General features: G+C 37.7%; 1 protein-coding gene across 2 annotated transcripts in view; it reads left to right on the forward strand.

Annotated features, from left to right (window-relative positions):
- The first annotated feature begins 6,301 nt into the window (after positions 1 to 6,301).
- Positions 6,302 to 14,760, forward strand: part of DACH2 (dachshund family transcription factor 2) — a 561,059-nt gene continuing 552,600 nt past the window's right edge. For both annotated transcript variants that reach the window (XM_066357066.1, XM_066357067.1), the window contains exon 1: positions 6,302 to 6,960. In XM_066357066.1, coding sequence (XP_066213163.1) covers positions 6,464 to 6,960 — 497 coding nt within the window. In that variant the 5' untranslated portion in view covers positions 6,302 to 6,463. The remainder of the gene's footprint in view (positions 6,961 to 14,760) is intronic.

The following is a 14,760-nucleotide window of genomic DNA, read 5'->3' on the forward strand; positions in this document are numbered from 1 at the left end:
AAACACAGTCATGTTTATGTTTTCCCCACATCAGAGAAAGGTACCTACTTCTCTTCTATCCAAGGGAAGGAGGGTATAGTCTCTCTTTCCTCTCAAGTCAGGGCTGGTTATTTTGCATGTTTTGTAAATTCACTCATTAGCTCTGTATAATTTTAATACCTCTCAGCAATGATTTCAAATAGTTATTTCAATGACATGTTCACTCAATTAAGGTAACGTTACATAAAACAAAACATGTAGAATAAACATTTTTAATAAGGTTCCAAATAGATTTAAACTTTTATTACAATTTTGTAATATATTCATTAAAAATATATAACCAGCCTGACCTGGTGGTGGCACAATGGATAGAGCATTGACCTGGGATGCTGAGGACCCAGGTTTGAAATCTTGAGGACGCTGACCTGAGTGCAGGCTCATCCGGCTTGAGTGTGGGATCATAGACATGACCCCATGGTCACAGGCTTGAGCAAGGGGGTCACTGGCTCAGCTGGAGCCCTCCAGTCAAGGCACATATGAGAAAGCAATCAATGAACAACTAAGGTGCCACAATGAAGAATTGATGTGTCTCATTTCTCTCCCTTCTTGTCTGTCTGTCTCTTTCTGTGTCATATACACACACATACACACACACCATAGATATATATAACCAATAGATTCCTTAGTGTTCATAGAAACAAGCATAACACAATATAAATTTATCACACCTAAAAGAAGCTTTTGGTATAAAATTAATGCTTAGATAAGTAAAAACTGGAATGATTCTTAAATCATAAGAGAATGCAGCCATCACTAAAAAGATCCAAAAACTACTAATGAGCAAAATCATCATTCTTTTAACAACAACAACAAAAAACTTTAATGCCTATCAATCCCTTAGACTCTGCTTCAGATTAGGTGATAATGAACATTTATATATATTAATAGCTTATACATGACTATCACATACCCATTCATTTAATAAACATGTATGAACATTTATGGTGATCCAGGTGCCATGCTTGGCACTTGAAATAGCGTATTGATTAAGATACAGATGATCTCTCACCTCACTAAACTTATTCCAGGGGAGAACAGAAGACTGCAAGATACAAAAGACAGTAATACAAGACAACATGACATGTTTTAACTGCATTAAGAAGAGGCACAAGTGCTCAGAAGGGGAAGAAACCATTCCTGGCTGGGAAAAAGAGAATGAGGAAGGTCTTTTTTTTAATTTATTAATTTTAATGTGGTGACATTGATAAATCAGGGTACATATGTTCAGAGAAAACATCTCCAGATTATTTTGACATTTGATTATGTTGCATACCCCTCACCCAAAGTCAAATTGTCTTACGTCACCTTCTATCTGGTTTTCTTTGTGCCCCTCCCCTCCCCCATCCCCTCTCTCTCCTTGAGGAAGGTCTTTATGAAAGTAAATTGGAATGTAGTCTTAAAGGATGGTTTAGGATTTATTTTTATTTTAAAGATTTTATTGATTTTAGAGAGAGGAGAAAGAAAGAGACAGAAAAGCAAGGTGGGGTGGGGAAGGGAGAGGAGCAGGAAGCATCAACTCATTGTTGCTTCTCCTAGTTGCCTTGACCAGGCATGCCCAGTGCTTCAAACAGGTGACCTCAGCATTCCAGGTCGATGCTTTATCCACTGCACCACCACAGGCCAGGCAGGATGGTAAGGATTTAGATGGGTGTAGGTGAGTAGGTGTGCAGCAACACAGTCTATGTGGAAGGAATGACAGAAGCATTAGCATCAAGGTTGGAAGATATAAGAGCTTTGAGAGGTGTGGAAAGTAATATACATTTGTTAGTACACAGACAACATGTGAGAATATCGTAAGGAGGAAAATGTCACTCTAAAGAGTTTGGAATTTATCTCCTAGCCATAGGATTAGTAATATAAAGATTTTGAAATAGTAGAGTTAAATTTTAGAAAAAATAACCTGATCTATTAGCTAGATAGGTGAAGAAAGTAACTGAAAGTAGAGAAATAAAGAGATAATTGTAACGGTATAAACAGTGAATAATGGACAAAACTAAGGCGGCAATGTTGAGAATGGAAAAGAATAAAAGCGAGAGGTATTGCCAAGAGAGAATTCACAAAATGTACTGAGTACTGTAATTGGTTGGGGGTATAATGAATACAGAGAAACCAAAGATATCTCCCAAATTTTCATTTCAAGTGACTCGCTGCATGATGAAAGAATTAAGAAATACCAGAAACAAAATAATGGAGAACAGATCTGAAGGGAGTAAGATGATCAGCTTTGGGTATTCTGAGTTTTAGGTGACCATGGGACATGCAAGTGGAAATGCTTAATTCTCCAGGACGGTTGTAAGAAAGTTAGAAAGAATATTTGAGGTAATCTGTAAAGTAGTGGATGTTAAAGCTGTGGAAAGTTGGATGAAATTACCACATACAGACATTAGGACTTTTAACAATTCAGGTTCGAGAGGAAGGATGTGAAAGGGAAAAAGAATGTAGGAAAGAGGAGAAACATAGTTAGAGAGTCATGAAAGCTAAGGGATTGGTGTTCAGGAATAATGCCACTAGTGCAGAAGGCTGCAGACAGCAAAGAATTTAGAAAATGGCTTTGGATTTGGCATTTAAGAGATTAATGAGCCTGACCAGGCAGTGGCACAGAGGGTGGAGTGTCGCCTGGGATGCTGAGGACCCAGGCTTGAAGTCCAAAGGTTGCTGGCTTGAGCACGGTCTCACCAGCTTGACTGTGGGATGACAGTCTTGAGCACAGAATCACAGACATGATCCCAGGGTAGCTGGCTTGAGCAAGGGGTCACTGGCTTGGCTGTAATGGCTCACCCCTTCCCATCAAGGCATGAATGAGAAGCAATCAATGAACAACTAAGATGCTCCAAGGAAGAGTTGATGCTTCTCACCTCTCTCCCTTTCTGTATGTCCTCCCCCCCACCCCATCCCCCACCTGTGCTTGCTCTCTGGCTTAAAAAAATGAATGTAAGAGTGCTCCTAAGAGGTGCTGATTAGAGGCCATATGACAGCTTACCACCTCAGTTGGCTGCTGGTTTCAAATAATTCTGTTAATAAACTTGGGTTTTACTTGAATGTTCATTCTGAAAACCAGCTCCTTCAAATGGTTCTGGGGATTTCATAATCCTGCATCAGATGGCCTATGTATTATTTTTAATTAGAAGACTACCTGCATTTCACTGACTGTCAAATAGTGGAATATTTTGCCCCAAGTCACAAATGAGCACCCTCTCCCTCAAACTGAGCATGAATTAGGAGAAAATAGCAATTACCAATTAAATTCCAGAAGATGACAGTATTTCAGTTTATGAAAGGCTACATCTTAGGCCCCAAATCGTCCCACTGTTGAACAGTGACATCCAGAACTGATTGTTCTGATGAGATACAATATCTATTTGTCCTGATTTTGTTCTCATTTGCTGGGGTGCTCTGCTTTTGTCTGGAAAGAATTCACAAACCTTGAGTACTTGATAAGTGGTAGCGTGGAGCTTCTCTCCGTGATAAGTCACCACCCGAAGGTACTCTGTTTACTGCAGCCTTTGTATTTTATATTGCTTCGTCCAGTTCCAGCATACAGGGTGTTCACACACAAGGCTTCCTCTGACCTTGTAGAAACCCAGCCTTATTTAGAAATATGTTTGGCTCATGAAAGACATTAAATTTAGAAGGGATATAAACAAATTCTCTGTGTGTAATCTGACTATCTCAATCTCAAAGCATAGATAATAATAAGAGTAGAAATAGCAGTAATTGAAATAGTATAATGAAAATATCAAGAAAACCCAAGGAGACAACACCTGGCCTCTTAGATCTGAATGTCTGAAATTTAAAATTACACGTCTACTCTCAGAAAATTACCAAGTTTATTTTCCAGAGACTGTAAATGGGAGGGAATTCATATAATGAATTCTTTTGTGTGTTAAATGCTTGGACTTTAACCCTTCGATGGTCAATGGCTAATTTTAGTCTTTATTATTTCTACTAGAATTTGAACCTTAATCTGTGGTAACAATGAAAAGTTGTTACTACATATCTGAAAGATCACATTAAATATGTAAGATGTTTAGTTCGAGCCTTTTCTAAAGTTGTCAAAGTACATTTGTCTTTTAGTAGTACAATGATTGCAGCCTGAAATGTACTACCCTATTTTTTATATTTTAGAATTTCTTAAATTTGAAACACCAAAACATCTGTGTAATGCCCTATTGCTGAAAACTCCAACTCACTCTGTCATTAAAAAAGGATTTGATAATGTGAGCGCAGCAATATACTGTTTGTTAATGCAATTAGAGTAATTAAAAAACGCCTTTCCTTTAAAGTTAATCTTATTCACCTAGAAATTAAAATCATAGTAATTATCCGAGGTAAGTTACTTAAACACACGACTTAATAGCCATTTTCGTCAAAACACCCGTTGAACACAATTTAGTATTCATCTTTTAAAGAAACTGGTAAGTACAAAGATTTCTGTTAAAGCTTTTCTCTTCTTTTTGGAAAACCTCTACTTTTTGTTCAAGCATTTCCTGCTTTTGATATCTCTTCTTAGTTGCCTCCCCCCTTTTTGCTACTTCTTATTATCTTCCCACAGTAATAGCCAATTAGCAAAAAAAAAAAAAAAAAAAAAAGAAAAAAAAAAGAAAAAAGAAAAGAAAAGAAAAAGATTTACTGCCTTTCAAAAGTTTGTGAGTGTGCGTGTGTGCCTTGCTGTATGCATTACAAATTGTTATGTTAGAGTCACTATTCTATTCCAAAAGCAATTAGTATTACAATTTTTTAGCACGTGACTCTACACAACTATAAATTGAAACATATGAAGGGACACAAAGGGTAGTCCTTAATATTTGGTTAATGAAATGACGAATGGAGAAAATATGTTGAAGAGAGAGGCAGAAAAACCCAATTTAGGACACTTAAGTCTTATTAAGGGAGAAAAAAGCCCACCAACTCCTCTTCTGTGATACTGCTAAGTACGAGAAAAGTTGAATATCATTGAGTAACTTTCTAAAATTATTTCCATTCTGGAAGGATATTGGAGAAGCTGCTTTAGTTATATCATTGGTAATGTTTTTTAAAGAAATGAAGCGTGGATTTCACTTTCTGAATAGCAGCCTCTAGAGGGGAGGAATACTGGAAAGGATATAACTTGATTTCCGAGAATCAAAAGTTTCACACAGTCTTAAAACAACGTTCATACAGTGATCTAACCACCATATGCCATGTGGGAAAGATCATGCATTTTTCTTGAATGTACCTTACCGAGACATTTTGCTTATTATCAGCTCTTGTAGTGCATTTAAGGCACTAGACAAGTGAGAGGAATCCTGAGCTCTGGACGCGATTTCCAATCACCATCAAAGCCCACAGACTAGGGAAGAAACCTCAATATTAAGAGCACACATTCTCGCTCTTCTCTCGCATTCTGTAATGACTGTCTTGCGTCATAATGGAACTTTTCCTACCAATTTTAGTCAGGGCAGAGTAATACTGAAATCAAGGGACGGTGACGAAGAAAGCCAACTCTGTTGCAGGATAGTGGCGGAAGTGCTGTAAGGTGATGAGGCGTCTCTCTGCCTGATTCCAAAGTGCTCACAGGCTCGCCGCACCAGCTGGATGTCAGTGAGTAGGAGCGAGATCGCAACGTGCCTCCCTGACTTTAGGGCGATCTTGGACGCTGGTTCCTCTGTGCGCTGAGTGGGGGAGAACCGAACACCACGCGAGCGAGGTGGGCTAAGGAAGGGTGAACTGATGACTTCTGAAGTCACTGGAGTCTTCATTCGGGAAGCTGGGCGAAGCCACCTCTTAACGCCAGCGTTTGGGAATTAAGTGTAAATGGGATTGGAGTCTCCACTTCCCTTTCCTCAATTGAACCTGGGTGCAGGTGGTGCGGGGTTGTGAGGAGGCACGTTCTAGAATACCGCTTTGTGTTCCCACGTCGAGACACTAGTGGGGCGCGGAAGAGAGGGGTGCGTAGCCTAGGCCACCTTGAGAATTCTCGGTGATCACTGCATTCTCTGGTCAGACTGCTAGGCAAGAAGCGGAGCCACCACACCGCCCCCTTCCAGGGCTCCATCCCCATTCACCCGCCAACCTTCCAGGGCCTCAGGTACCTAGAAGGCTGTTCCGGGAGTCTCCACCTCTTCGCGGGCGCCAGCCATTGGGCGCGCTCGGAAGCCGAGGCGCCGGAGCGCATTGGCTGGGGGACGCTGCCAGTTTCGGGAGGGGGGTGTGGCGAGGGTGGGATCTCGGGCCGTCGCGGGCTGGGGCTGCTCACTGCTCGCGGGGCGGTGGGGGAGTTTGAGCGTGAGCGTGAGCGAGAGCCCGGCTACAGTAGACTTGCAAACAGTTCTCTGCGAGCGATAGAGCGCCTGCGAGAGAGCAAGAGTAAAGGAGCGAGCGCGAGAGGACGTAGAGGAGACAGGGCGTGAGATCGAGGGCCCAAGGACCTACGATCTGAGACTGAATGACCATGGCTGTCTCCGCACCTCCGGTGATCTCTGCAACTTCCAGTGGCGCCGGCGTCCCGGGGGGCCTATTTCGGATCGAACCTATGTTTTCAGCTGGAGAACCTCCTCGTCTCACCCCCAGTATGCTCAACAGTTTCATGCTCAGTAATCACAGCCTCAGCGCCGGTGGTGGCAGCGGAGGCAGCGGCAACACCAACACCAACGAGTGCAGGATGGTCGACATGCACGGGGTGAAGGTGGCTTCGTTCCTGATGGACGGCCAGGAACTGATCTGCCTGCCGCAAGTCTTTGATCTCTTCCTCAAGCACCTGGTGGGAGGCTTGCACACAGTGTACACCAAGCTAAAGAGACTGGACATTTCCCCCGTGGTGTGTACTGTGGAGCAGGTCCGCATCCTCCGCGGGCTGGGCGCCATCCAGCCCGGAGTGAACCGCTGTAAACTCATCACCAGAAAAGACTTCGAAACTTTGTTCACCGATTGCACCAACGCCAGGTGAGGTGCTCGTTTCTTGGATCGCTCTTCCCCTTTTGCCTTCTGCATGTCCTCATCCCCTTCGTCCAACTTTGTCCGTAGAGAATGTCTTAACTAGCTTGCCTTCACGCTGTAAGTCTTTGGAGAAAGAGGACTAGAAGGACGCGTGAATTAATTGCCCGTCCCTTCTAGTCCGTGCTCAGTGGCAGGGCTTGGATCTAAAAAAAAGTCCCACACAAACTTTAGTGTGCGGTCTTCTACTGAAACTTTCCAGCCTTTCGCCCAAATCTTGCATGACTTTTTGGCTGCTGTGGTTATTTGTTCATTTCTCTACGTGATTTTCTTTTCTGCTCTATTGTGGCCATATGGGTCGGAAAGGTTTTACCCTGAACGGGGACACCAAGGGCTTTCTGGGGCCGAGGGCTGGCTGAGCTGTCCACTGGGCTCCTAAGCTGGCAAACCAGGACACAGCATTTGTGGGACGCAGAGGGTGGGAAGTCTAGAATCCATCCCAGAGGGTGATTCGTTTCCCATCCTGCGTGTTTGTGCGAGGTTGCCTGGGGTGTGAGTTGGTGGTGGTGGTGATGATGATGATGGTGATGATAATGATGATGATGTGTCTCTGTGTGTGTTTGTGTTTGTGTGTGTGTGTGTGTGTGTGTGTGTGTGAGAGAGAGAGAGAGAGAGAGAGAGAGAGAGAGAGAGAGAGAGAGAGAGAGAGAAGGAGAGAGAGTTAACGTGTGCTCATGCCTGCTATGCAAAGCTCCAGTACTTACACCATACAGGAAAGTCGCTGAATCCTATTTCAAACAAACAAACAAACAAACAAACAAACAAACAATGATGATAGATGTCACTTTCCTGGTGATTGTACCTTTTGGATCATCAGTAAAGAGCACGGTGGGCATAAAACGCGGGGATTGGTGCTGGGTTGGGGAGTGGGGTAGAAGTTGACAGGTTTTCTAGAGAGGATGCTTTCAGCTCTCCCCACCCCAGGCAAACAGTTGGAAGGATCCCATTCCTCCAAAGAGAGGATTCCTTGATGCTGGCCAGCTTCCCTGTTTGTAAGTGTACGCCCTTCCTATCACAGCTTAGAAGTACATTATAGTACTTCTAATTTACAACAAATGTCTATTTGCATATGTGCATAAGCAAACTATTCAATGTTTCTGAGCTTAAAAAAAAGAAAGGAAACTATAGTCAAGATTATTTAACTTTTTAAAGACCCATGAATATGTCGTGTTAATGTTTATTCCATCTCCAGTCTGCTATATCTGTTAGGAAATGACATATTTGGCAGAGGTGATTAGCATATAAACCAAGAAATCATCATCACCAGGTTAAAGGGAGCAAAGGGTTTTGTTATAAAACAGCACCACTGTGGATCATTTTGTAGAAAACTTCTGCAGGGGTAGAGTTTTCTCATGACACAACTTTAAATCATAAGGTCTCTGGGTTTCTGAACTAAAACTACTTCAGTAGTCACATCTGTTGTAAAATCCAAATTACTGTGTACTGTTGGAGCACACTGACACCTTACAAACAAACTGTTGCTGACTGCTGCAATAGGGTAATGCCACAGAACTCAGAGGCAACCTTTGCTTTTTCTTTTTTCTTTTTCCTTTGAGTGGTATTCCCATATGTCCTAGCAATGAAATGGAAACCTGTTTATATGAGAACTCCTACCTGATTCATATCTGGGGCCTCCAAACCTGGTTTATTAGATCGGATTTTCTTAAGGAAGACAGGGGGCCTTGAAACACAAAGGATAACTGCTCCCTTAATAAAATAAGTAATTAGAGGCTGAAAGAGTAGAAAGGAAATTTTATTTTGACCACAGAACATTTTGCTAATACAATTCAGAGGGTTACCAGGGACTTCACATGAAGGCCATCTAATTCATTTGTTGCCGTTCAGAAGGACTTGCATTTAAACAATTGCACATATGAAAACCTATCTTCTCTCTCCCCCTATCTCTCTTTACCCCTCTCCCCTTTTCTACTTTCCCTCTTACAAACACCCATTTCTAAAGGGAAACAATTATTACACATAAAAAATTCTTCCTTCTTTAATAATTAATTTTCACATCCTTGAGCAAAATCTATCCATTTCATAAAAAAAACAAAACAAAAACAAAGCCAAACGCAAGCAGTTTAGTATTTTAATGTGATTTTGATGCTTTCTTTTGTAAATAGAAACTTTTCTTGATTAATTTTTATTAGAGCTATTTACCGAAGGGAAAAGTAATAAATTACTCTGCACACAGTGGCAGGTGTCTTTATACTATTTTGGGGCCTTGTTATATGATGTGGGTTTAGGTTATTATTTTAATTCAGTTAAGTTTTGTTTACTCCTTATCACAGCATTTATGACGCTAACTTCTTTGGCTTCAGTTGTTTTTTTGGATATGCATAAAGGTGATAGAGAAATATTGAAAATGTAAGAAGAAATATATCTGAGTTGGGATGAATGTACCTCTTATTGCATTTTTTTCTTTATGGCTATTTTATTTAGTAAAATCATTTTGTGTAATTGTGTTCTAAGTATTGTAATATATAATTGTAAAAATTTATGAACTATCTTCTATGAATGTAATCCATGAATGAAGCTGAGGAGAGCTAGAAACAGCTATATTACAATTTCTAGATAGTTTTAAAACCCCATAATTTCTGGAGGAAAAATCTAATTAATGATAAAATAACATTACCACATTTTCTTGATGCAAAATACTCTCATAATTATATTGTGAAAAACTACAAAATATAATCATGCTTATCAAGCTTGCTTTATGATTTTAGGTAACATTATTTACAGAAATGTGCACCTGCAATCACTCCCAACATCTGAGTGATTAAATGAAATGGTGCAATTAGTGTTTAGCTCAACATTATGTCTATGACTTTTCTATTCCATGAAAAGAAAGGTAAGGGATGTGAATAAGACTAAGGCCCAAGGAGAACAAAACCAGGCTGATGAGACATGAAGCCAGTAAGAGAAACTAGATGAAGGCTATAAGCAGAGTGATGCCCAGAGAGTGAGTGAAAGACAAAGCAGAAGAACTTACAGAGATGCCCATAGAAGATGAGCCATGTACCACTAGACTCTTGGCTAAACCTGGTTGGCATTCAGGATTCAGGAATTCTTACCACTACTAGAGAAATGGTGGGGAAAGTGCAAGGAAAAAGTCTATGTTCGATGAGTTTCAGAAACTCTTACATACTATTCTTATTTGAAAAAAATAAAAAGAGATTCATCTTCAGTTCCTGATAGATAACAGTTCCATAAATGTATCATTGAATAGATATATTTGTAATGGTGTTAATGGCAATTTTCTTTTTGTTCATAATAAACATTTTTTCCTGTCTGTCAGATAACTGCATGACAGTACAAGTCCTAACTTTTAGGATATTTTAATTTGAAATGCTTCCTACACTATTTCAAACACACCAAATTTTCAACTTGGTAATTTTCAAGAACTTTAACTTACTGGCATTAAGAGGCATTTTGATTTGGCTCAGGGCATATTTTATTAATGTCCACTGAAGAAAAATGAATGAGTAAAATGCATACTTGATTGTTTCTTTGACAGTACTAAAAGTCACAACAAGAACTCTATCAGTGCCTTTTTGGTTATTAGATAATTATCAAAATATTTAAGGTTGTCTTCCCAGAAAAGCAGTTGGAAAATAATACCTACTCAGGCACCGACCAGAGAATAGTAACTCTAAAACACATGACTATTCATTGTTCTATTAAATAAGACAAGTTTTACATCATTGCAAATCCAAAGGGCTATACAACATTTTTCTTTGATGCCCTTTAATTTCAGAAACTAATTGCAAAATCTGATTTTGAGGATTATTAAGAAAATGATGATAAAAGACGCAAATGAGAAACAGGTGTTCTCTTTTTTGACATCTTTGCTTTTGCGGATAAAGCACTGTGATTATTTTTTATTTCTTGTATAAGAGAACTTGGAGTTTTTAGTATGAGAAAGGGAGGGCAGATTCAGAAAGCAAATATCTAAAAATCTCACTCTTATGCAAAGGATTTTCCTTGCTAAATTCTTCGAAGTATAATGTAGCAGTAAATTATGAAATTAAAAATTGGTATTTGGTAAAAAATCAGCTAACACATTTTACTGTTGTCTCTCTTCATCTATCTATCTATCTATCTATCTATCTATCTATCTATCTATCTATCTATCTACCATCTATCTATCATCTATCTAAAAGTACCATTGTCAGACTTCATGATAAACATTTAATTTCATTTGAGGACCAACTGATTAAAAGGCACTTGGTCATTTACATATAGTAAATGGATTCTTGAAGTAACCAGAATATATGATTAAGAAAACATTTTAACACATTTGAAGACATGATTCAGCATGTATTCAAATGAATAAAATTCAGGGTTTTTTTACATTAAAATTTTAAGCGGTCTAACTGTGGTTTGTTATTTTGACTGTGTGGACAGAACATAAGTGGGCATTCATGGTAAAAAACTTTATGTGAATTATAAAGGCTTTTACAGCAATTTAAAACTACTTTCAAATACTAGAGATACGATTATTATAAGCACTTGATGAGTTTGGTTGTGCATTCACACTTGATGAATATAGTTCATAATCCACACAGAATAACATCATTTACATTGAAAATTGTTTTCATTCATAGTAAAGTTAAGCAAAATAAAATTTTAAAGAACGGGTATCACTTTCCTGGGCTAATATTTTGTATGACTTATATTTTCAGACATGATTTAAAAAAAGATTTTAGAAATTAATCAGAGCAGAAATACAGACATTTCATTTCATAGGGTAAGGACGGGTAGTCATATTGTCTATTAAAAGCAGTGACATAGTCAACAATGCCGTCTTTTATTAGAAGAGTGATGTGAAGATTATAATTAAAACAATCTAGTCATGTGCCTGCCAGTGCACAGAACTCTCATGTGTACATCTATTTTAATGTACACTTCTGCATAACCAACAATTTTGGTATTTATCTAAATATATTAGTTGGATTTTTGTCCCAAACACTCATTTATTAGGTGATGGATATTGCATTAAAAACTGATTGAGAATATGTATGGATATTTATGTGTGATATTACCCTCTGTGTATAATACATGGATGCCAATAAATAATTAAGAAGTAATAGTCTTCAGACAGTAATGTTTATATGGTTTTGCATAAGAAATCCCTGATACTTGTAGAAAACATCAACTCTGAATTATTTTTTGCTTTCTTAAGTAACTTTTTTTGTCTTAATGAAATCCCTAGATGTTTTAAAAGTGCCTCTAGCAGACAAATATAATTATGAGAAACCATAATCATAATATATTATATTTCAGTTGGCAATCAAGATCTCCAGTGGCTCTTAATCTGGCGCATTTAAAGATCCAAATGATTTAGGTTTATCCACTCTATATTTTCAAATATGTATTAAAACTGCCCTAATTGACCAAAACTTAAAATACTCAGTTTTCCAAGCAAGGACATCAAACCTTTCCCCCAAAGAAAAACAATTTGTTATTAATGATATTTTTGTTGCATATTCAAAAAGTCTTTGGTAGCATTTTTTCCCTCCTTTTCTTTTTCACCATCTCAACCTGCAAAACTCTTCACTGTTACTTCAGATCACAGAATTCTAAAAAGATAAAACAACATTTAAACACATTTGCTTTGGAAGGGAAATTGAGCATTTGCACCCAATAAGCCTGATTGTGGAACTGCATGCAAATTGTGTTTTGATTTATCTCTTTTACACTTTTTTCCATTTGAATTGATCTTGCATTAATTTCACCAAGCGGCTCTGTGAGGCTGCAGATGTTGCCCTGTGTTTAATAAATCAATGAGACAGATCTGAATGAATCACTTCAGATGGATTCTCTGCTCGGTTTGATGTCTAGATGTTATTCTTAGCTTGTTATCATGACAGATGCATTAATGTTCCTGTATACTGCCAGCAATGTCAAAGAGATTGAAGCTTTTAAAGTGGCGGCAACCCTTTTTCCATTTTCTGCTAGAACCTCTAAATTTATTTCTTTATTTAGAATTCAGAGAAAAATATCAAACCCATCATAAGTTTATTCATGGGAAAGAGTCTTAATTTTTATGCTATATTAACTATTCCAAAATGGTGGAAATCAATAGAGGAAAACCTAAATATAGTGTAGTTGCTTTATAGTGCCAACACATTAATATTTAACCATAGTAAGAAAAATGAGAATAAGTAATATATGCTTGGGACACGTTGAAAGTACCACTATAAATAGAATAATGCTGTATCCAAATTGATTACAAAGGGTGTTAGTTTTTAAATCCTTACTAATAAGCTTCTTGTTGGCTCAATGCAGCTGCAATATACTCTTACCAAGGGATTTAGAACTCCTTCAGGATTTCATATTTCTTTTTAGGAGGAAGGGGACAGCCTGTCCATTGTAGAGTCATCATTTCCTCACTTTGTAATGCTGGGAAAGTTTATTTAATTTGAATATATTTCAGTTATTTATGTTCTGGGCATTTATTTGTAAATCATAAATAATTTAGGAACAATGAATGCTGCTTTTATAATTTAATTTCATAGAGTTTAGAAAAACATATACATACTAAAAGGAATTTTGAGGTAATCCTAGTCAAATCTATTACCCACTTGCATTAAATATTATAAGTACCACACTTGCTTTCATTTCACTTATGGTTTTAGTACCTTGGTTTTAAGACCGAAAGGATAATTATGTCAATTGTGAAATTTTTGAAATTCATGTTGTAGGTATTATAACTTTTAGTTAAACTCTGATATTTGAAAACACAAATTTTAAAGGAGAGGTTTCATTCTTGTTTAGCTTTCTGAGGTATATATGTTTTTAAATATCAGCTTTAAGAGGTAGTTCCTCTTCCCAGGACTTTACAGTATTCTTTCATCATAATTTTCTTGTTACCTTTATTAGAAGAAGAAAACAGGAAACAGATAACGGATACTGTTGAGGACTCAAATTCTTCAGGAATTTTTTATCTCTAGTGTTCGGCTCATCTTGAAAGCTTAGGGCACATGCTATGATCTACTACAGTATAGTTTAAAGTGAAGTTTATAATGAAGGTCAATACAGTTATGGAGGAATTAATTTTTTTTCACAATTTCCTTAAAACATGGGAATGTCTTCATGGTGATATCTTGCCACAACCTTCTTTACAGCTAAATTTATATATTAGAATTGGTGAAATTATTATATTGAGAATTTGAATATAAGATGTAATTAATCTACATTGTTTTATGCAAAATTGTATTTACTATAACTAAGGAGCAAATTGATGTATTTATTACTACCTATAATGATATCCTTAAAAGAGAATCAAATTGGTTACATAAATCAAAACCTTGGATTTGTAATAATAATTTCTAAAGAGTAAGCTTTAACTTCTAATGTTCTAATTTATGTTCTAATATTATATAAGTCTACAACTCTTAAATGATACTCAGTTATTTAGATTTATACTAATAGTTATCCCCACTAACGGTGGGGACTCTTGACTTTTGATCATCTTTCAGACAGTAAATACAGGTTTATCCAAAATGAATTGGTAAGAAAGGTCTTGTCTTCCCTTCTATCTATAGACTGTGAATAGAAACACACATACTTTAGTTGAATGATTTACTTTTTTCCTGAATAATATCAAGACCCATCCAATTGCAGCAGGAATTTGCATGAATTCTCTTCCCTGCCTATTTAAAAGAATAACTTAGTTTTTCCGAGTGTCATTAATTTGGAAAGGTGAAATTGACTTTCATCTAGGACCCTGAGGTTAAAACTAGT

The sequence above is a fragment of the Saccopteryx leptura genome, chromosome X (assembly GCF_036850995.1).
Source record: "Saccopteryx leptura isolate mSacLep1 chromosome X, mSacLep1_pri_phased_curated, whole genome shotgun sequence".
Lineage (NCBI taxonomy): Eukaryota > Metazoa > Chordata > Mammalia > Chiroptera > Emballonuridae > Saccopteryx > Saccopteryx leptura.